The sequence below is a fragment of the Nyctereutes procyonoides genome, unplaced genomic scaffold (assembly GCF_905146905.1).
Source record: "Nyctereutes procyonoides isolate TBG_1078 unplaced genomic scaffold, NYPRO_anot_genome, whole genome shotgun sequence".
In the NCBI taxonomy this organism is placed as follows: Eukaryota; Metazoa; Chordata; class Mammalia; order Carnivora; family Canidae; genus Nyctereutes; species Nyctereutes procyonoides.
The window spans coordinates 19,041,466-19,062,038 of record NW_026575135.1 but is presented as its reverse complement, the minus strand read 5'-3'; the positions used below and the strand labels follow the sequence as shown (position 1 = coordinate 19,062,038).

The following is a 20,573-nucleotide window of genomic DNA, read 5'->3' as shown; positions in this document are numbered from 1 at the left end:
CAGTAGCAGCTGGCCGCCTTGTGCTGCACTCAGCTGACCCAAGGGTGGAAGGATCCCAGCATACCTCTAGTCCATTCTGGTTGGGAAGCTCAGGTCTAGAAGACATCCTTGACTGCCTTCCATGTGGGGAATGCACGGCTGGGCCCGCAGACAAGCACTGTTAAGAGAGTTCATGGCCTGTTGGGTGCAACCACTTCTACAAATTGTACCTACATGTGTGAATTGCTGAGCCGTTTTCTAAAGGTCATGGGAGCCATGGATGGGAGTCCTGGAAGTAGGGATGGGAGAGGAGGCATGGCCAGGGAAGGGCCCCGGTGGCTTTCTAGGTTGAGAAGCGACAGAGGGAGGAATCTTGGGATTTGAGGCACAGGCTTGGTAAGTGCCAGAGTGTCCCTGGACTACAGGGGATGATTTGGCAGGGAGTAACTCTGTGGGGACGAAGGATATGGAAGGTGGTCAGAAAGGAAGCAAGGTGGTGCACCTGGGTGGCATAGTTGGTTAAGCGGCTGACTCTTGATTTTGGCTCAGGTCATGATCTCAGGGTCATGAGAATGAGCCCTGCATCAGGCTTTGCACTTAGTGTGGAGTCTCCTTGAGAATCTCTGTTTCCCTTAGTTTACCACCCACCCCCTCCACTCATGCTCTAAAATAAATCTAAAAAAAGAAAAAAAAAAAAAAAGGGAAGCAAAGGCCTAAAAACCTGCAGAGTTTGAACTTTGTTCTATAGGCAGCGGGGAACCATGGAAGGCTTCAGAGGATATGCTAGACTCAGATCTGGCCCCCTACTCTCATGCTTATCCCAAACTTCACCTCACATGCAGCTTGGCTTGTTGGGCAGGCTGTCCCCTCCTCCTGGTACAGACTCCTGCCCACCAGGACTGGTGCATAGGCAGGCCCACCTGTGTGTGTCCTCTGCTAGGGGGACATTACTGTCCCCTGCTCCCTGGCTCAGTGGAATTGCAGGAACAGAAGAGATGCAATCGGCAAGGAAGGGTCCCTGAAATCTCTACAAATCAGTAAGTGACCACAGATGGCTTCCACATTGCTAAAGGATGGTCACAAAGATGCCAAAAGCTACAGAGTAGTGTTTTGGAGAGGAACAGCTAGAAGGTAGGGCTTATTTGTACACAGGCAAGAACTTAGTGAGTTATATTCATAAGTAGTGAACTCTCCATTACTGGCACTATTCAACCCGGGACCAGCTGACTACCACCAGAAAGTTGTGGAGGGGATGCGAGGTGAGCAAGGTCCTGTCCAGGCCCAGGTGCCATGTACTTGAAGCAGCATGAACTCCCAATGCAGAACATGATTAAAAGGTACCGTATTCATATTTATTAGAACAAACCACATATTATAAAATTAATGTGGCTTAAAAATATATGCAAGCAGTTTGGTATATTAAGAAATTTCTCCAAGTATCAATCTGAAGGAGAATTAGAGGAGTGATTTTTATAGTTACAGACCTCAAGGAAACTTAACTCTTGCATTGAGAATATTCAAGAAGGAGGTTCCTGCTACTGCAGGCTGGTGCTGGGAATATCTCTTGTCCCAGCGCTCTGTCAGGCACAACAGGAATTCTGCTGGAGATGCCAGTGGGTCCTGGCATGGTACAGTACTATATGGTTTTTAAAGCAAGTTCATAACCGTTGGCTCATTTGAGCCTCCCAACACTAGTAGGCAGGGTCATCACCCCCATTTTACAGATGACTCTCTGAGAAGTAAAATGACTAGCCTGAGGTCACATGATTGTGTACCGAAACTGCAGTTTTCTGGCTAGCACAGGTCTTGATACAGAGTAAGCATTTGCTCAAAGCCAGTTTTTGTCCTTTATAGTCTAGCTCTGTCTCTGATACATGAATTCCAAACTCAAGTTCCTCCCTGCGCCTCATCTCTGCCCTAGGAAAGTAATCCAAAGGTAAACACAGTAGGCCAAAGCCAAGCATCACAGGCCTAACAGGAGCAAGCAGGTACTAGCCACAGACTAGTGTGTTCACCTGAACAGTATGGCCTGCTGGACATGAGCACAACCCCAAGTCCACCACTGGCTGTGTGACCTTGGGCGAGCTACTCTGTATCTCAATTTTGCCTCGTGCAGAACTGGGATAACTTTCTGCCTCCCAGGGATGATGTAAGGATCAAATGAGTTAATAGCTGTAAAGCGTTAGGACAGTGCCAGAGTCTGGAAGTCAGTCTTCGTTTGCAAAGACGTAGGGTCAAGTGCAGCCATCTTCTTCTTCTTCTTTTTTTTTTTTTAAAGATTTTATTTAGTCATAGACACACACACAGAGAGAGAGACATCTTCTGTCAGGAGTACCCCATCAGAATTCAGCTCTGGGTCATCCCCAGTAGAATTAATTCTCCCTTTTTCAGGATTTCTTGGAGCAATGTGCTTAGACACTATGCTTTCTATCCAGCTAGAGTTTTAAGTGATTTGGTTAGAATTAAAGGCACCCTTAAGGTTCCTTCTGCCTTGTATGTCACTTGTATTACATTGCCCTGTATGAAGCGGCATTAAGTCAGGAAACTATTGGAAATTGGCAGTTTTACGTGGTTCAAACTAATTAATGCCCTGAAACCATGAGTGGATTTCAGCTTTGCATTTTCTTTACCCTCCCCTGCCCTCTTGCTGACCACTTAAGAAGATACTTTAACATAGTATGGTTTCAAAACCGTCTTAGAAAATTTGACAAATAATGATGCTAAATCTTTAAAGCTGAGTCACAGCCCCCCCCAAAAGAGGCCTTTCCCTTCCTGGGAAGGAGCTGGCCTGCGAGGTCCTGCTGATTTGGCCTTCTCTATTTCTGTCACTCTTTCTGGAAAATGGGGTTCCCTTGGCAACACCTGGAACTGAGGGATTGGAGGGGCATGGGGATGTCTGGGCTGTCCAAACCTTACTCTCATCTCCTCCTCTTTTGGTTCCAAGACAGTTGGGAAAACTGCCTGTAGTTGCTAAGCAACAGCCACCTGCTGATTTCTTTCCAACATCCCCTGAGAAATGAGTAAGCAGTAAAATCTCCCACATTGAAAGCTGGGCCTGAAGAGCTGGGACAGGGGGCAAGTAAGACACTTGCTTTGGGGTTTGGGGGTAACCTTAAGCAACTTTCAGGACCTGAGTCTCCCCAAATGTACAATGAGGTCAGACTGATTCATGAGGACTTCTCAGCTCAGCGGTTCTTTGATTCAGTGATAGCCAGCTGCTGGTCACTCACTGGGAGGGAAAGGGGCATCCTGAACTTTCCAGGGTGGGGAAGGCATAGGACATAGCTGCCTTTGGAAAGCTTCCAATCTAGTTGGAAAGCCAGGTTCCAGATTTGTGGTGCTGATAGTGAGAGAGGTTCTTGTGGCTTGGGGAGACTTCCTGAGGCAGTTAAGCCAGGGAAGGCTGAGACAGCAAAGGAAGAAGGGCCTTTCTGTATAAATGAGTTGTGTATGGGGCAAGAGGGGAGGACAGCAGCAGAATGTACGGGTGGTCACAACTCTGAAAAAGGGTCTCTGAAAAGAGCAGTAGAAGCTAGATAGGCATTAGGAGTTTGGGGGCAGACTAGAAAACCCTTGGATGCTAACGTAAAGTGCCTGCTTTTTTCTTCCTGGGATCCTTGGGAACCTCCTGGTAGTTCTAAAAGGTTAAATGAGGTTTCAGTCGTATCACTGTACAGTGGAGGATGGGAGAGGGTTCAGGCCACAAGGTGTTAAGATGCTCTTGCGGCTGCTCTGAAGAGAAGTGACATGGACAAGCTGAGGCCGAGTGGAAGAGGAGGCAGCTCAAAGGGACATTAGTGAGGACGAGCTGGAGGACTCTCATTCATTCAATTTATTGCGTGCCTACTAAGTGCCAGGCATTGCTGACTGCTGTAGGAGGGAGAGGTCTGTGGCTGAGGGGAAATGCATTCTGACATGGTCAGGATGCTTAGGGCTCCCTTGGTGGCACCCGGACCATAAATGCAAGGTGGTCTAAGTGCCCTGGTGGCGGTGGGGAGGTCCGAGGACGCGCGGGTGCGGCTTACCGCCGCACCCACACGGGGTCGGTGCGACCAGAGCCGGGCAGGCCTGGCGCACCCCTGCGCACCCCTGCGCACCCCTAGGGCAGCCGGGAGATGCTGATGGCCCCCTCCCACAGCCGCAGGGCCGGGTAGAGCGGCTCCTGGAAGCTGGCCCGGAACGTGTGCAGGTGGCTCATGCCTCCCGACACGTCGTAGAAGGCGAGGACGCCGGCTTCGTAATCCAGGAAGACGCCGAGCCGCTCGGGGTCGTCGCGGGGCCGCAGGCGGCTGCGCTGGCCGTCGTGGAAGGCCCAGTACTCGAGGTCGTAGCGCTTGAGGCACCAGGACTGCCGGTTGCAGCCCAGGCGGGCGGCGGCCGAGGCCCCGCAGCGCCGCAGGGACGCGTAGGCCGCGCCCACCCACCAGCCCACGCCCGCCTCCTGCACGTCCACCTCCCAGTAGTGGCGGCCGGCGGCGTAGCAGTCGCGGCCCAGCACCTGCCACAGCTTGTCAAAGCGCAGCGCGGGCGCGGGGCCCAGGCGGCCCACCAGGGCACAGCGCACCGTCAGGCGGTCGGCGGAGAGGCGCAGGCGCGCGTGCATCGTGTCCGGCTCCAGCGTGGGCGTGCGCGCATCTGCGGGGGCGGGACGGGGCACACCTGGTGGGCGGGGCCGGCGCCCCCGCCCCCGCCCCCGCCCCCCGCCCCGCGAGGAGGAGGCGCCGGGCACCGCGGGCGCGGAACGGAAAAAGCTACTCCTGCAGCCCAGATTGCCTCCGGGGAGGTGGCTGGGGGGCACGGGGAGGGGGCCAAAAATTTAATTTAAAAATCCTGTCCCGGGATCCCTGGGTGGCGCAGCGGTTTGGCGCCTGCCTTTGGCCCAGGGCGCGATCCTGGAGACCCGGGATCGAATCCCACGTCGGGCTCCCGGTGCATGGGGCCTGCTTCTCCCTCTGCCTGTGTCTCTGCCTCTCTCTCTCTCTGTGTGACTATCATAAATAAATAAAATTTAAAAAAAAATAAATAAAAATCCTGTCCCAATACTATTAACGCTTGGGTGTGTATCCTTCCGGCTTTTATCTTGCCACTTCATAGTTTTTTTCTTACTGGTATCATGCCATACATGCTCTTGGGTCATCCGCTTTTTAAGATTTGTTGATGTATTTATCAACATGTTACCCTAACAAATAATATTTTTTTTATCAGAGCATTGTAATGGTGACCCTAACATTTTTTTTGACCCCAAGATTTTGGTGTGTTGTAATTTAACCTCTCCCTCCCCCTTTTCAATATTTAGACTTTTAAAAAAAGCTTTTGAAAACACTAATATAATTCCATCTTCATGCATCTGATTATTGGTTGTGGAGACATTCCTAAAAGAGGAGTTGCTGCGTCAAGATAGATAATTTTGCTTTTAAGGCCTTTGGTACATACTGCCAACTTGTGCCCTAGAAACGTGGCGCTGACTTAACTCCCAGTAATCATTCTCGCTACACTAAATCACATCTGTACATGTGAAAAACAGTCTAGATGGTAGGACTTGTGAATGTTCAGCTAGTAGATATTGCCAAATCGTTTTCTCAGTAATGTTTCCTATAGCAAGATTTTGCACATCTTTTGTTAGATATTATTCCTGATTTTTTTTAAATGTCAAAAATGTTTTGTCTCATTTTCTAATTATTTATTGCCAATGGATAGAAATATGATTGTGTTTTGTATCCTGATATTATATCCAACAGATGTTTGTTCTGTATGCACTTAATAATTCTGGGATGCCTGTGTGGCTCAGGGGTTGAGCATCATCTGCCTTTGGCTCGGGGCACGATCCCAGGGTCTGGGGATTGAGTCCCCACGTTGTGCTCCCTGCAAGGAGTCTACTTCTCCCTCTGCCTGTGTCTCTCATGAATAAATAAAATCTTTTTTAAAAATTCACTTAATAATTGTAATTTATCTTTTGAATATTTTAGATTTTCTGTATTCATGTCATCATGAATAATGGTTTTTCCTTCACCTTTTCCAATCCTTATAGCCTTCATTTCTTTTTCTTACCTCACGGCACTGTATAGGACATCTAGAACAATGTTGCACATTAGTGGTTATGGTAGGCATCCTTTTCTCCCACTCCTTGGTAAATATCCAACAGAGATGCATACATATGTGATTCAAAATACATGCACAGGAATGTTCATAGCAACATCATTCACTATAGGCCAAACCAGAAACAATCCAAAATGTCCTTCAATATAAAATGTGTCTCTCTGTGTCTCTCATGAATAAATAAAATCTTTAAAAAAGAAAGAAAAGAACTTATTTTTAGAGAGAGAGTGAGAGCAGAAGTGGAGGGGTGAACAGAGGGAAAGGAAGAAGAAGAAGCGGAAGTAAATCTCCAGCAGACTCTGCGCCAAGCGTGGAGGCCATGGTGGGACTAGATCATGTGACCCTGAGATCATGACCTGAGCCAAAACCAAGAGTTGGATGCTTAACCAACTGACCCACTCAGGCAGTCCAATTATTTCTTAAAAGTAAACAAAGTTTTTAATCTCCTTCAGACCAAGAAATGGAAATTTCCAGGTCCCCAGAAGCCTTCCTCATGCAGCCTCCTATTCACTACTCCCCAAGGGTAACTACTCTCCTGATTTCTGACACTGTAGATTAGTTTTGCCTGTCTTTGGACTTTATGTGACTAGATCATTCGGATTGTACTTTTTTGTGTCTTGCTTCTGTCACTCAATATTTAGGAGATTTATTCATATTTTTGTGTGTAGAAGTAGTTTGTTTTCACTGCTGTATATAGTATTCCAGTGTATGACTATAGCACATTTATTTAAAAGATTTTATTTATTTACTCATGAGAGACAGAGAGAGAGAGAGAGAGAGAGAGAGAGAGAGAGAGAGGCAGAGACACAGGCAGAGGGAGAAGCAGGCTCCATGCAGGGAGCCTGACGTGGGACTTGATCCCGGGTCTCCAGGATCAGGCCCTGGGCTGAAGGCAGGCACTAAACTACTGAGCCACCCAGGCTGCCCTAAAAATAGTTTCTTTAAAAAGATAACTGAACAGTACCTCTTTGACTTCTGTACTTTTCTTTATATATTTTACATTTCAAAGTTTACTTTGAAAAGCATATGCCCAGTAATTTCACTTTGAGAAATTACTCCTATAAAGTAATCCAAAAATGAGCTAAGGTGTATCCATTCACTTACTCATTAGGTCAGCAAATATGTACAAGAATGGATGTTTATTGCAGCATTGTTTATAGAAATGAAAATATAAAGCAGCCTAAATGCCCAGCATTATGAAATTTGTTAAATGTGGCCTATTCATTCAATGGAATACCATGCATCCTTTAAAATTAATGATAATATTTAAATCTGTTGAAACAAAGTTGTTCAAGGTATACTGTTAAATAAAAAATTTACAAAAGAATATAATGTGATTGTTTTTAAAAATTATACACATATATGTTTTTAAAATGTCTGAAAGAATGTATGCCAAAATATTAACAGCATTTTCTTTGGAGAGGCAATCGTTTTCTTTTTATATATCTAATTTCTTTTTTTTAATATCTAGAATTTCTAATTTTCTGTAAGAATCATGCATTACCTGTATAATTTTTTAAGGGAACAAAGATTTTCACAATATATCACTAAATGAAAACACAGGTTACCAAACAGTATGTATAGTATGACACCATGTGTGTAAAAAATATATAATATTAAATATATCCTCCTTGTATGTATATAAACCAAAGAGAGTTAACAGGGCAAGCAATAATAGTAGTTATCTATGGGAAAGTAATTTTCTTTAAAAATTTTTTTGGTTTTGCTTCCTAATTTTTCTACAATGAACATGTTATTCTGTATTTAAGATTTTTTTTTATTACTTTTAAAGTAATATCTACATCTAACATGAGGCTCAAACTCATGACCCCAAGATCAAGAGTTGCATGCTCTACCAACTGAGCCAGCCAGATGCCCCTTATTCTGTATTTAAAAACTAGTAATAAAGGTTGAAAAAAACCCAAGTTGGGCCTGTTAGGAAAAAAAGGGGGTGACTTCCATTTCTGTGACCCCCACCCCCCACCCATGCACCCAGGCCTCTCCACCCTCCCTTTGCTATGGCTCCCAGGGCTTACATTTTAAGAAGAGTGATCGCTCTGGTGAGGGGCTTGTTTTCAACAAGGAAACTAGTTTGGTGCTGGAGGAGCCCGAGAGCTGGCAGTTCATGTCTGTAACAGATTGTGAGAAATGAGTTCCTGGCGCTCATGCAAGCCGCGCAAATTACAAAACGCACTAAAAATATCACAAAACTGGAGATTCGCATAATCCCTCCCCAAGAATCGCATGCAAATTTGAGCAAGAGACACAAATTCCTGAATTTGCAACAGGAATACTCTAGGACAATACTCCTGTCTAAGGAGAAGTGTACTTTTGAGGGTGGGAAGCGAATTCAGGCGAGTGTGAGTGGAGCCGTGAGCCTGGGGAAGAGACAGCAGGCTCAGGAAGGACCCTGAGAATGAACTAAGTATTCACCAGTCAAGACAACCACTCGACAGAAATGCAAATTCCAGGATAAGATGGAAAACAAGAAATTAGGTCCTCAGAGAGGTCATGTTCAGGTCTCATTCCAGTGTGAGGGAGTTAGGGGAAACCCAAGCCATAGTCCCCGTCTTCAACTGCTCCATCAGGTAAAAGAGGTGAGAAGTGGGCTCACCTGAGCTACCAACCAAGGCACGGGAATGCTGCTCTAGGTCTCAGAGAAGGGAGGTGAATCAAGGGAGCCATCATGGAGGAGGAAGCACCTCAGCTAGCTCTTAAAGGATTGGGAAGATTGGGACATCCAGAGAAAAGGATGGGAGGCTTCCCCAACAAGAGGGCATTAGCAGGGGCACAGACATTCAGGGCAGGTGCTGGTAGTAGCATGGGGAGCCTTGGAAGGTGTCTGAGTGGAGGCAGACCTGAGAAGAATCAAAGCTCTCGGTGGTGGGGAATGGAAGGGGCAGGGTGAGCATGGAGGCAGACGCCCTGCTCGGAGGCTCAGGCCCCCAGTGGGACAGGAGGGACGGAAGAGGGACTGGGGCTGAGGAAGACTGCAGTGGCAGGAGTGCCAGGGCATGAACCATCCTGGGGGAGTGGGCTGGAGTCCAGCAGCAGCGCAGTGCAGGGAAGAGCACGTCCCTTCCCGGAGATGCTGGCTTCGAGATGCTGGCTTTGCTTCGCAGAGACATAGCCCCTCCTCCTGCTCACCCCTATTCTCCTCACCCCGCTGTTGGCTTCTTCAGAACACTCCCCACTCACATCCTCAGTGTGTCTCACTCCCAGGACGCTGGGCACCACAAAGGCAAGCCATTTGTCCTTGTCCCCTGTCCTACCTAACAGAGCACCCGGGCTCAGAAGTGTGCCCGTGAATCCTGAGAGCGGAGATGAATGAATGAAGGAAGATCATACTGAGCACCGGCTTTGTGCTAGGCCCCGCGTGGGGCCTCCAAGCGGGACTGGGGGTTCTTGCCCTTCAGGCATTTGCCATGGGCAGGGAGACGTTCTCAGGGATGGCCCGAAGCAGGAGATGGGGCAGGAAGGGAAGGCAAGGGGGCAAGGCAGCGGTACAGGCCCCTGGGGCCAGCGTGGGTGCAGGGTGGTGGTGTGGAAGGGCTTCCCGGGTGGAGACTCTTGGCCAGATGGCCAGGAGCCCAGGGACCCTGGGCAGGCAAAGGTGGGGTGTAGCCGGATCCCGGGAGCGGCTCAGGGGCAGGAGCAGGGCAGGGTGGTTGCGAGGGGGAACGGGGTCTCAGAAGAGGAGGAGGTGAAGTCCCAAGGGCAGTCCTCCACCGCCCAGCCACAGGCCTCGGTCTGCGCAGTTGTCTCTAGGGGAGTTCAAGACACAGGGGTGGTCACACAGCAACTTACTGTCCTTAAGGCGAATGTCCAGCGGCGTCTGTAACACGCTCTGCACGGCGTCCATGAAGCCCTTAAAGAAGCTCTTGACGGGCTCGAAGGAGAAGGGCACAGGGTAGCACAGCTCTCCCAGGCTCATCTGCTGCTGGATCTCCTGCTCAGCGGCCCGGTACTCCTGCCAGGGTGTGCGGGGTGGGGGGTCAGGGTGGCTGTGGGAGCACCGGCCGGCCCAGCCTCCACTGTTGCCCCCAGGATGTGGGCCCCCCACCCCGGCCCCTGGGACCAGCCCAGGCCGTGCCCCCTGGGGAACAGAGCTGGGGTGGGGGTGGGGCAGAGAGAGAGACACGGCACAGCAGGACCCCAGGCCGGGGGTGGCTGGGGGGTGGGGGGCAGACATGCTTTTTAAAAAAAATTTTTTTTTTTTTAAAGATTCCATTTATTTATTCATGATAGACACACAGAGGCGGAGACACAGGCAGAGGGAGAAGCAGGCTCCATGCAGGGAGCCCGACACGGGACTCAATCCCAGGTCTCCAGGATCAGGCCCTGGGCTGCAGGCGGCGCTACACCGCTGAGCCCCGCGGGGACCCCCAGACAGCTTCAGTGCGCTGTTGATTCCTCCCTCCCTCGGTCGCCTGTTCCTGGAACTCTGCTCCGTGCTAGGCATTAGGGGCAGAGGAAGGAAGGAGGCTGGCCGGCGGCACCTGCCCTCAGGTTGCTCGCCACCTCACAAGGGGCCCTGGAGCTTTGCAGACACTGCCACAGGGGGTCAGCCTGAGGTACAGAGGGACAACAGGAATGACCGGCCAGTTTTCCCAGGGAAAGAAGCCCTCGGGCGCGTCTTAAGGAGGGAGCAGGAAACCCCGTTCCAAGAGGGAAGCCAGGGCCCTGGAAGTTCAGCAAGGATGCCCCCCACAGCGAGGACCTGTCTGGAGCCCACTCTTTGAATAGCCTTCCTGCCATAAGTGGGGCTTTGCCAGGTAGAAGCTAGAAAACTGGCTTTCCCAGCCTACTTTGCGCAAAAGTGCAGGCATGTGACCAGGCTCCTCCAATCCAAGACCTGGAGGTGGAAGTGGGGTGAGGCAGTGACAGGTGCAGGGAGCCCCCTATCCCAGACGCGACCACAGGGGTGGAGGCCTTGGGGGGCGGAGCCTAGGCTGTGCTGGGAGCTGGGAGGCTCTGCAGGAGCACATCTCTGTCTGTGGCCTGGTCCCCATCCTGACTTTCAGGCCCTCCTGGATGGAGAACCTGTGACCTACCAAATACTCTTTCATAAAAACTTGCTTAAAACAGCTCCAGTGGACTCCCTTGTTTGCAGGTAGGAGCCCTGTCTGCACTTTCTTTCTTTCTTTTTTTTTTTTTTTAAGATTTTATTAATTTATTCATGATAGAGAGAGAGACAGAGACACAGAGACACAGAGACACAGGCAGAGGAAGAAGCAGGCCCCACGCCGGGAGCCCAACGCGGGACTCGATCCTGAGACCCCAGGATCATGCCCGGGGCCAAAGGCAGGCACCAAACCCCTGAGCCACCCAGGGATCCCCCCCAGTCTGCACTTTCTGAAGGGCCGTCCTGGGCAACGAGTGCGGTGAGTGAGCAGGCCCTGGCTCCTGGGCAGTGGTGATCAAGGAGACAGGATGCCTCAGGAGGGAGCATGGCCGGCACTCTGCTCTTGGGCAAAGGCGAGCCCACCAGGCAGGGTGGGACCTCAGGAGGGACCACAGGATGGTCTCCAAGCCTCATGCAGCCTCGGGGGTGCTGGTCTAGAGTCCATCCTCATTTGGTGTGGAAGAAGGTAACTGTGGGGGAACCAGGGCTAAGGTCACTCCCAGGGGGCTGGAGACCCTTGCCAGAGCATGAGTTCAGATGCGTTGCTCCAGGGCAGGAGGGTAGCTCACAGGGCAGACCGGTGGAGTGGGACTGGGAAGGGGGCTGAAGGGCAAATGGCATCCTGGTATCCCCAGCTCCAGCATCTACCATTGGGCATGACACCTAGTAGGCTCTCGGTAAATCTTTATGATAGAATAAGGGATGAAATCGAGCCCACCTGCTTCTCACCTTTGCCAACTCAGGAAACAGCTCCCTAGTCACCCATATCTCAAGCCAGAAGCTGGCCATCATCTTGCATTTCCCCCACTTCCAATTACCAGTCCTGTGGCATCTCTCAAACCCGCCTGCCTCTCCCCATCCTGATGCCGGTCGACCGGTCCTGACCCCATCCTGTCACCAAAGTGACCTTGCAAAAGCATTAAACTGACTGGGTCGTTCCCCAGTTCAAAACACTCCCCTGGCTCCTAAATCTTTATAGGGCAGTCTAAACCCATGACATATGGCCCTTGGCTAACTAGCCCTGGTTTCCAGATCCAGCTGCATCTCCCAACACCCCTTCCTCCCTTGTATCCCTGCCCTAGTGGTTTTCCAGCCTGCCAGGCCCTTGAGTGCATCGGATTCCTTTCTGCCTGGAATATCTTCTCTGCTCTGTTCCTCTGTATATGCCTGGTGGGTTCCTCCTCCTGCTCGCACACCCAGCTCCACTGTCACCTCCCCTCAGAAGTCTTCCCTGACCCCTCATGCAGAATTGGACACTTCTTAGACATACTCTTGCTAGCTCGCTTTGGCTGCATTGTAAACAACTATTTCTGAGCATGTCTCCCCACCTGCAAGCTCTTAACATCCAGCAGGGGCCTGGTGTGTGAACAAGTTGCTCAGTATATATTTGATGAATATACAAATGAGCAAACAGAAGGGAGGAATGATGAATGATGAAAATCAGCAGCTCTGGCACCAGAGAATAAAAAAGATGACAAAGCCCTGAAACTGTATCTATGATGAGAGAAAAACATTCTTCTCCATGGAAGCATCCCTTTGTATTAGATATCCCTACAAAGTGCCATTATTTTTAGAGAAACCAACAAATGTATCCCTCTGCCCACCCTGCCCCTCTTAGAGTATAGTATCCAATGTGCCTAGGAAAGCACCTCACCCAGAATTTTTGTTAGGTGTATTCTTTCATTAGCTAACAATGAGACCCACAGGCTGAACTGACCAAGGACACAAACGCACAAGCCTCCAAACATTTGCAGGGACTTGCTTAACTGGTTTTGTACTGATTGACTTATTTGTCTATTTTTCAGCCAGAGCCTAATCTGTGGTTAGACTCAATGACATCTTTATTTAGTTGCCCCACAAGCCTGTAAGGCATCTTACAAAGGTTATCAAGGTTACAAGGAATACTGCAAGATTTTCCTTTACGGTGAGCAAAATTAAGTGAAGAGAACACCAGGTTAAGGATGTGAGCTGGTTAAGGACGCCAGAGTGAGATGAGGAGCAAATTGTATGCCACCAAGTCCTCGCCAAGCTACCTGAAACCTAGTTAGCTCTGAGATTCCCAGAAGCCATGGCAAAGAAGGAAACAGGAAGGGGCATGTGAGCAGGAAAGCCATCCCAGTGACAGGTCGCTGCCCAGAAGTACTGACACAAGAGGGGAGTTTCTCCCACAGTTCCTTGATAAAACAGGCACAGCACTCTCAAACAACAGGTGTTCATTAATATAGCAATGAATCATAGGGGCTGTTTCTTAGACCCTCCCCCAGTATAAGATAAGAGCCTCCAGCAGTGGAGGAGTGGCCAAGGAGCACCATCTTTCTTCCTCCTTTGAGCAAACTGTGCATCATCTCCTGGAGCCTGCTCAGTAGCTGGAAGGACACTGCCTTTCCAGGAAGGGTGCCTCGAGTGAGAGTATAAAGGCAGAGGGCTGGGCAGCCATGCCGGTGGCTCTGGAATCAGTCAAACCTGGGTTCTGATCACAGCTCTGTCGCCTATCAGCTGTGTGACCTTGGACAAGTCACGTCACCCTCTCTGGGCTTCAATTTCTCATTCATAAATTGGGGTGAGAATATCCACTTTGTAGAGTCTCAATAAATATTAGAGCTAAGATACCAAGGGTGCTTGGAACATAGAGGCCCCCAACCCCCAAATGGTGTCTGTTAATATGATGTCATTAGTCCAAGATGTATACACTCTCCTTAACAATGTACATTTCCTTACCACTTGTGTGGGGGCAAGAAAGCCTGCATGCTGACGAGGCAATTCTCTGTGCATTCATTCACTCAGTGTGTAAACACTGTGCTCAATGCCACAGTAACCAAAATGAAATACAGGGGGTAGGGCAGGGGTCCACTGTGAGGGCAGAAACCCAGCATTACCTGCAGCAGCAGCATGGGATCGGGCTCCTGGTTGATCCTCCAGACCCTGCTGGAGAGACTGTGCATGCCATCTATCTGTTCTTTACAAGATTCTATTTGCTCCCTGTACGCCCGGAGGGTAAGCTGTGTGCTTTTATCAATGAATGTCTTGGCCAGCACTTCCTCTTCATCAAGTAGTAATCTGAGTTCAGTGAATTTTCCCATCAGCCAGGTTTTACTTGACTCTGCATGAGCCTGAAAAGAAACCAGTTGCAGATGATATTATTGCCAACCGTGAAATCCGGAATAATCAACACAAAAAAAATTATGACCTCTAAAAAGGGAACCTGGCGAGGTGCCTGGGCAGGTACAAGATCAGCTTGTAAAAACTCAAGCTTTCCTAAGTACTGGGTATAACCTGTTGGCAAATGCATGAGGAAATAAAGATAGTGGGGGAAAAATAGCAAAATGCCTAAAAATAAAACTAACAAAAATTACAATGAACTACATAAAGAAAAAGTAGAGAATTATCCTGAAAGGCATTAAAAAAGGCATCTCTGAAAGGGCAGAAGAAAAGACCATATTCCTGGCTAGAAAGATCCATTACGGTAAAGACGCTGTTTGTTTCCAAATTAGTCTACAAATTCATTGTAATCCCAAAGTCTTAACATGTGGACTAAACAAATGGTAAATTATGATGGAGGAGAATAAGCACAAGAAAAGCCAAAAATTGCTTTAAAAAGATTAATGAAGGATGAGCTGCCTTGTTAAATATGAAAAACTATAAAGCTACAGGATTTAAAACCATGTGGCTTAGGCATAGACAAAGATAAAGAAAACAAAATAGGAGTTCAGGAAAGAACTCGTGTGTATGTGTGTGTGTGTGGTGTGTGTGTGTGTGTGTGTGTGTGAGAGAGAGAGAGAGGAGAGAGAGAGAGAGAGAGATTGAGAGAGAGAGAGATGGTGGCAGTTCAAATTATTGGGAGGAAACCGAACCATTCCATAAATGTTATTGGTACAACATACAATTAACCATACACTGGAAAAAAATTGTTAGATTCTCATCTTACATCATATATTTAAAAAATGCAAACAACACCCCAGCTAGGGGGCACCTGGGTGGCTCAGTAGTTGAGCATCTGTCTGCCTTCGGCTCAGGTCGTGATCCTAGGGTCCTGGGATTGAGTCCCACATCGGGCTTCCTGCAGGGAGCCTGCTTCTCCCTCTGCCTGTGTCTCTGCCTCTGTGTGTCTCTCATGAATAATAAATAAAATCTTAAAAAAAAAAAAAATAACCCACCTAGAAAGTAGTCTTGCCAAAAAATGAGACTCTGTGTCTGATCACTCTGAATTTAACTTATAGATCCAATTTAGACAACATACAGTCTAGAGAGAGTGGAGGAACATGGTAACTATTAACTTAAGAAATAGGCCAACTTTATTTTGAAATGCATTTTGAAAACTTTATTTCACTTCTAATTCAAACAAACAAACAAACAAAACATGACATTTATAACACAATTGGGAATGTGACCAACGCTTGGGTATTGGATGATGATATAAGGGAATGGTTGTGAATTTTCACGGGTGTGATGATGATAACATGGAGGTGTATGTAAAAAAATGCATCACCTTGTGCAAATAACATGCTAACAGTTTTACAGATAAAATAGTATGCCTGGTATTTGCTTCTAAATATATGGGTATGCTTGAGGTATTCCACAATAAAAGTTAAACAAAAAAGAAATTTCACAGGGATTAAAGCACTATACATTAAAAACAAAAACTATCAGAATGAAATGCAGAGTGATTTTATTTAGAAAAATTTGAGACCTCTGTAAGAGGAAGCTAAAAAATTCAGATAGCTAAAAGGTAGCCATACCAGGTTTGATCACATAAAAAGTGAAACTCTTCCTAAGAGGGAAGGTTCTGTAAACATGGCTTCAGGACAGGTAACAAACTCCACAGGCTAATCATCCATCACATACAGTAAAAAAAGAAATGATTCCATTATTCCATTGAAAATGGACCAACTGCATGTAAGCGCCAATAGCTGGATGAAGAGGTGCTTGGTCTCTCGAACAGTCATGGAAGTGAGCAATGTGCCAGAAAATACTTTCTGGCCATCAGCCTGGAAGGATTTTAACTGACGAATAATAGCAGAGCCTGGAATGGTGCATGGAGTAGGCACTTACACTGCGGTCACAGTATCTATTGGCGCAGTGTTTTTATGCAGTGATAACATCAAAATTTTAAATGCACATTTTTTTAAAGATTTTATTTATTTATTCATGAGAGACACAGAGAGAGGCAGAGACACAGGCAGAGGGAGAAGCAGGCCCCCTGCGGGGAGCGTGATGCGGGACTCGATCCCATTCCCATGATCCCATCGGATCATGACCCAAGCTGAAGGCAGACATTCAACCACTGAGCCACCCAAGCGTCTCAATGCATATAACCTTTGATGCAGCAATTCACCTTACAGGAATTGATCCTAGAAAACCTTTTCACATATGCGTGAACATTTGTGTACCAAGATGCTTACTACAGCATTGTTGGCGATAAAGTTGGACAAAGTTTTCAATATGGGAGGTGTTTGTATGTTTATTATGTATGTTATGTTACATTCATACAATGAAATAACAGTGATTAAAAACAATGCAGTGGGCAGCCCGGGTGGCTCAGTGGTTTAGCGCCGCCTTCAGCCCAGGGTGTGATCCTGGAGACTAGGGATCGAGTCCCATGTCAGGCTCCCAACATGGAGTCTGCTTCTCCCTCTGCCTGTCTCTCTCTCTCCCTCTCTCTGTTTCTAATAAGAAACAAATAAATCTTAAAAAAAAATAAAAAATAAATAAAAAGAACGCAGTGCTCTAATACATGCTACAATACGGACCTGATAAGTCACACCACGTGAAATAAGCCAGACGTAAAAGGACAAATATTTTATGGTTTCCTTTTATGAAATATCTATAAGAGGCCAGTTCACAGAGACAGGAAGCAGATTAGATGTTTCCAGGAGCTGGCAGGAAGGGAAGTAATTGCTTAGTTGTTACAGAGATTATATTTGAGGTAGTGAAAAAAATTTTTGGAGACAGTGGTTATGAGTGTACAATGTTGTGAATATAATGAGTCCCACTGAGTTGTACCCTTAAAAATGGTCAAAATGCTAACTTTTATGTTATGCATATTTTACCACACACACATACACACACGCACGCTGAAGAATGCAATGAATCCATATGCCCTGGCGTGGAAAACTCTCCAAGACCCCACAGGAAAAAGAGCAAGTTATAGAATAATATATAGAGGATGATCCTATTTATGTAAAAGATAACTAAACAAAAATTATATACGGATACAATTATGCCTGCGTTCTGAAAGTCTATGGTGGTCCACTTTGCATTTACAAAAGACCTACATTAGCAACGGCAATGGTTTTTGTCCTAAAAGTGAAAATCTGCTTCAGGTTTCTTTGGGTTAGAAAACAGGTATTAATGCAGGTCTTTCCTAAAAGTGAAGTGGCTTGACTCAAACTTTAAAAAAAACAGGGATGCTCTTTCCTTTAGGCCCTTTCTACCTACAAAAGGTTTCAAGGAAACTATTTTTAGATTGTGGGGGAAACCTGTATATGCATCTATATGTTTGCAAGGGCATTTATATGTCTGTTCTGGTCATGTTTGGGAAGATTGGTATATCCTAATTGGTATACTAGCACGATTAAGAAATAAACCAGGGACTCCTGGGTGGCTCAGTAGTTGAGCGTCTGTCTTTGGCTCAGGATGTGATCCTGGGGTCCCGGGGTCGAATCCCACGTCGGGCTCCCTGCAGGGAGTCTGCTTCTCCCTTTGCCTGTGTCTCTGCCTCTCTCTGTGTCTCTCATGAATAAATAAAATCTTTAAAAAAAATAAAAATAAAACAGAAAGTTTAAAAAAATAAAAGCAAAACAGAGGCCAGCCTCTTTCCTCAGCCCAAACAAAAGCCCACACAACAGAATGGCCCCTGGTACTCAGAGGACAGGCTCCCCATGACATCACATTCTCTTTTTAGTAGGGCGGGAATAGGTGGTTTGGCATGATCTATGGAATGAGTTCCTAAGTCTGTTTCCTGTACAGCGCTCTAGGCAGTGGCTAGGTTCTGAGGCTAGCTTACACCAACCATGTGCAGTACAGGTTAAATTGGCTTTGGGCTAGCCTGGGAATTAGTCTACATTTACAGCATGGTTTCTATGGGTCCGTGAACTTGGACACAAATATGTCTCTACAGAATGACCACATGAAGGAAAGAAAACATGTTCCAAACTCTTGATTTAGGGGACGTCTGGGTGGCTCAGTGGTTTAGCGCCTGCCTTCAGCCCAGGGCGTGATCCTGGAGTCCCAGGATCGAGTCCCACATTGGGCTCCTTGCATGGGGCCTGCTTCTCCCTCTGCCTGTGTCTCTGCCTCTCTTTCTCTCTCTCTCTCTCTCTCTCTGTGAGAGAATAAAATCTTAAAAAACAAACAAACAAACAAACAAACCAAAAACCTCTTAATTTAGAAACACACTTTAGAGGCAATGCCTGCAATGTCTTTCTATTAGAAATCAAGAGAGCAGAGGTCTATTGTCTCCTGACCCGGCTCTGCTCCGAGCAATTTCCACAGCTCCACTTTATTAAGGGGGATGTGCCAAATACACTTCTGGCACAACATGTGGTCAGCACCTCAGTCTGAGAATAACTGTTTGGAAACATTCATGAGAAAACTTAAGGCATAAGCAGTGAGACTGATTATGCAAACAGTTAAAAAGAATGAGAGAGAGAGAGAAAGAGAGAACAGGAGAGAAAATGAAACAAGGAAGTAGGCGGTCTGGTGGTTTGGGCTGCACTGGTTCAAAGTGGAACCGGATCCCATACTGGAGTGGGCTGGGGTGAAGGCCCGGGACAGTCCAGTGTAAAAGGTTAGGGAGTGGGGACAGAAAGAACTTGGGGCAGCGACAAAGTCACTGGCTGGACGGCGGGGGATTTGGTTCACAGCGTGCCGGCTGCTATGGGAGCCCACGTGGGCCCAGGGCCCTGGAGGGAGGCATCGCCAGTGTCAACAGCAGCACGGCCTGGCTGAGCCCTCATCTTCCTTTTCCCCCTTTGGGACAAAGGCTGCTTGGTGTCAAGTCACCGGTCCCCTGACCCGATGCTGTGGTTCAGTCCCTATAGCTCTGGTGGGTCACGGGGAGAGGCGCAGAGCCAGGAAAGGAGGCTGTTCATTTCCTTCCCCAGTGTGCCTTGCCAGGCTAGGCCTCTGCGCCTCAGGTCCATTTCCTGTCCCTTCCCCCTCCCGCCTGCTTGGTAGGGAGAGGGGCGGACTGCTGCACGGGAATTTCCAAGATCCTCCTTCAGGCTGGGTCTGCTCAATGGGAGGAGGAACTAGAGAGAAGTGAGGGGAAGCGAGGCAGCCAAGGCAGTGTCTCTATAAGAGACTGCATCCCCATGTCCCTTCTACCCTCCAGCTCCCCTGGGACAGGCCCACTCTGGTTCCAGCTCCCCCCAAGGTGGCCCCTGCCCCTGCTCTTGGCCATCTCACCTCCTCCCTTATCTAGGCAGGCTGGGGGCAAAGGTGACTCCTGATCCAGCTACTGCCTCGCTGCCCCCCACCCCATGCTGTGTCACCACTCCCCACATTCACTGCCTCTGTCCCAAACCCTCAAAATGGCCTCTGTCTTCCTGGGTGGGCTCTGATGGATAGAGCTATGGTCCCAGATCCACCTCTGCCTTTTTTTTTTTTTTTAATTTTTATTTATTTATTTATGATAGTCACAGAGAGAGAGAGAGAGGCAGAGACACAGGCAGAGGGAGAAGCAGGCTCCATGCACCGGGAGCCCGATGTGGGATTCGATCCCGGGTCTCCAGGATCGCGCCCTAGGCCAAAGGCAGGCGCCAAACCGCTGCGCCACCCAGGGATCCCTGCCTTTTTATGGGACCAATGATGAGTCACTTCTCTTCCTGGGTGACCCCATCTCCGAGGGCCCATCAGCTCTGACAGCCTAGGCACATCCTAATCCCCTACCTGGGTCCGGATTCGACAGACAGTAGCCAAACTTATCTGTATATGTATTTCTATAGTATATGTATTTATATAATTTTTCCCCACTTATAAAAGTACCAAAAGCTCCCTGCGGAAGTGGGAAGATTTAGAAAGGAGAATGTAACCCCTCTGCTACCCTGGCACCTCGTCCTTGTCTGAGTTAGGGTAGCACCTGAGTGTGGAGTTTTCTGTCCACCTGTACGTCGTGGCTCTCTGAGGAGCCATGATAGGGAAGCAAACAGCCTATCAACAAGAATATCGGAAAAAATCATTTAATGGGTATTGTTTGAGGCCTTCTTGATCATTCTCTGGAAAGAATGGTTGGTTAGGCCTTGTTCGTTGGTTTCTGAATAATGGACTTTGGACCATGTATGAACTTTAATTGGTTTTGTTTGCTTACAAAGGTGTCTTATGGATTAATTTTCAGGTGAATGACCTTTTCCCTAGTAATTTCCCTACATAAGCA

General features: G+C 47.9%; 1 protein-coding gene across 1 annotated transcript in view; it reads right to left on the bottom strand.

The window, feature by feature from the left end:
* Positions 1-734: 734 nt before the first annotated feature.
* The window catches only part of TRIM14 (tripartite motif containing 14), a 28,398-nt gene continuing 8,559 nt past the window's right edge, over positions 735-20,573 (bottom strand). The window contains exons 3-6 of the mRNA XM_055302742.1: positions 14,077-14,310; positions 9,883-10,045; positions 8,112-8,204; positions 735-4,614 (exon numbers count right to left, since the gene is read on the bottom strand). Of these exons, the coding sequence (XP_055158717.1) occupies positions 4,079-4,614; positions 8,112-8,204; positions 9,883-10,045; positions 14,077-14,310 (1,026 nt within the window). The 3' untranslated portion in view covers positions 735-4,078. The remainder of the gene's footprint in view (positions 4,615-8,111; positions 8,205-9,882; positions 10,046-14,076; positions 14,311-20,573) is intronic.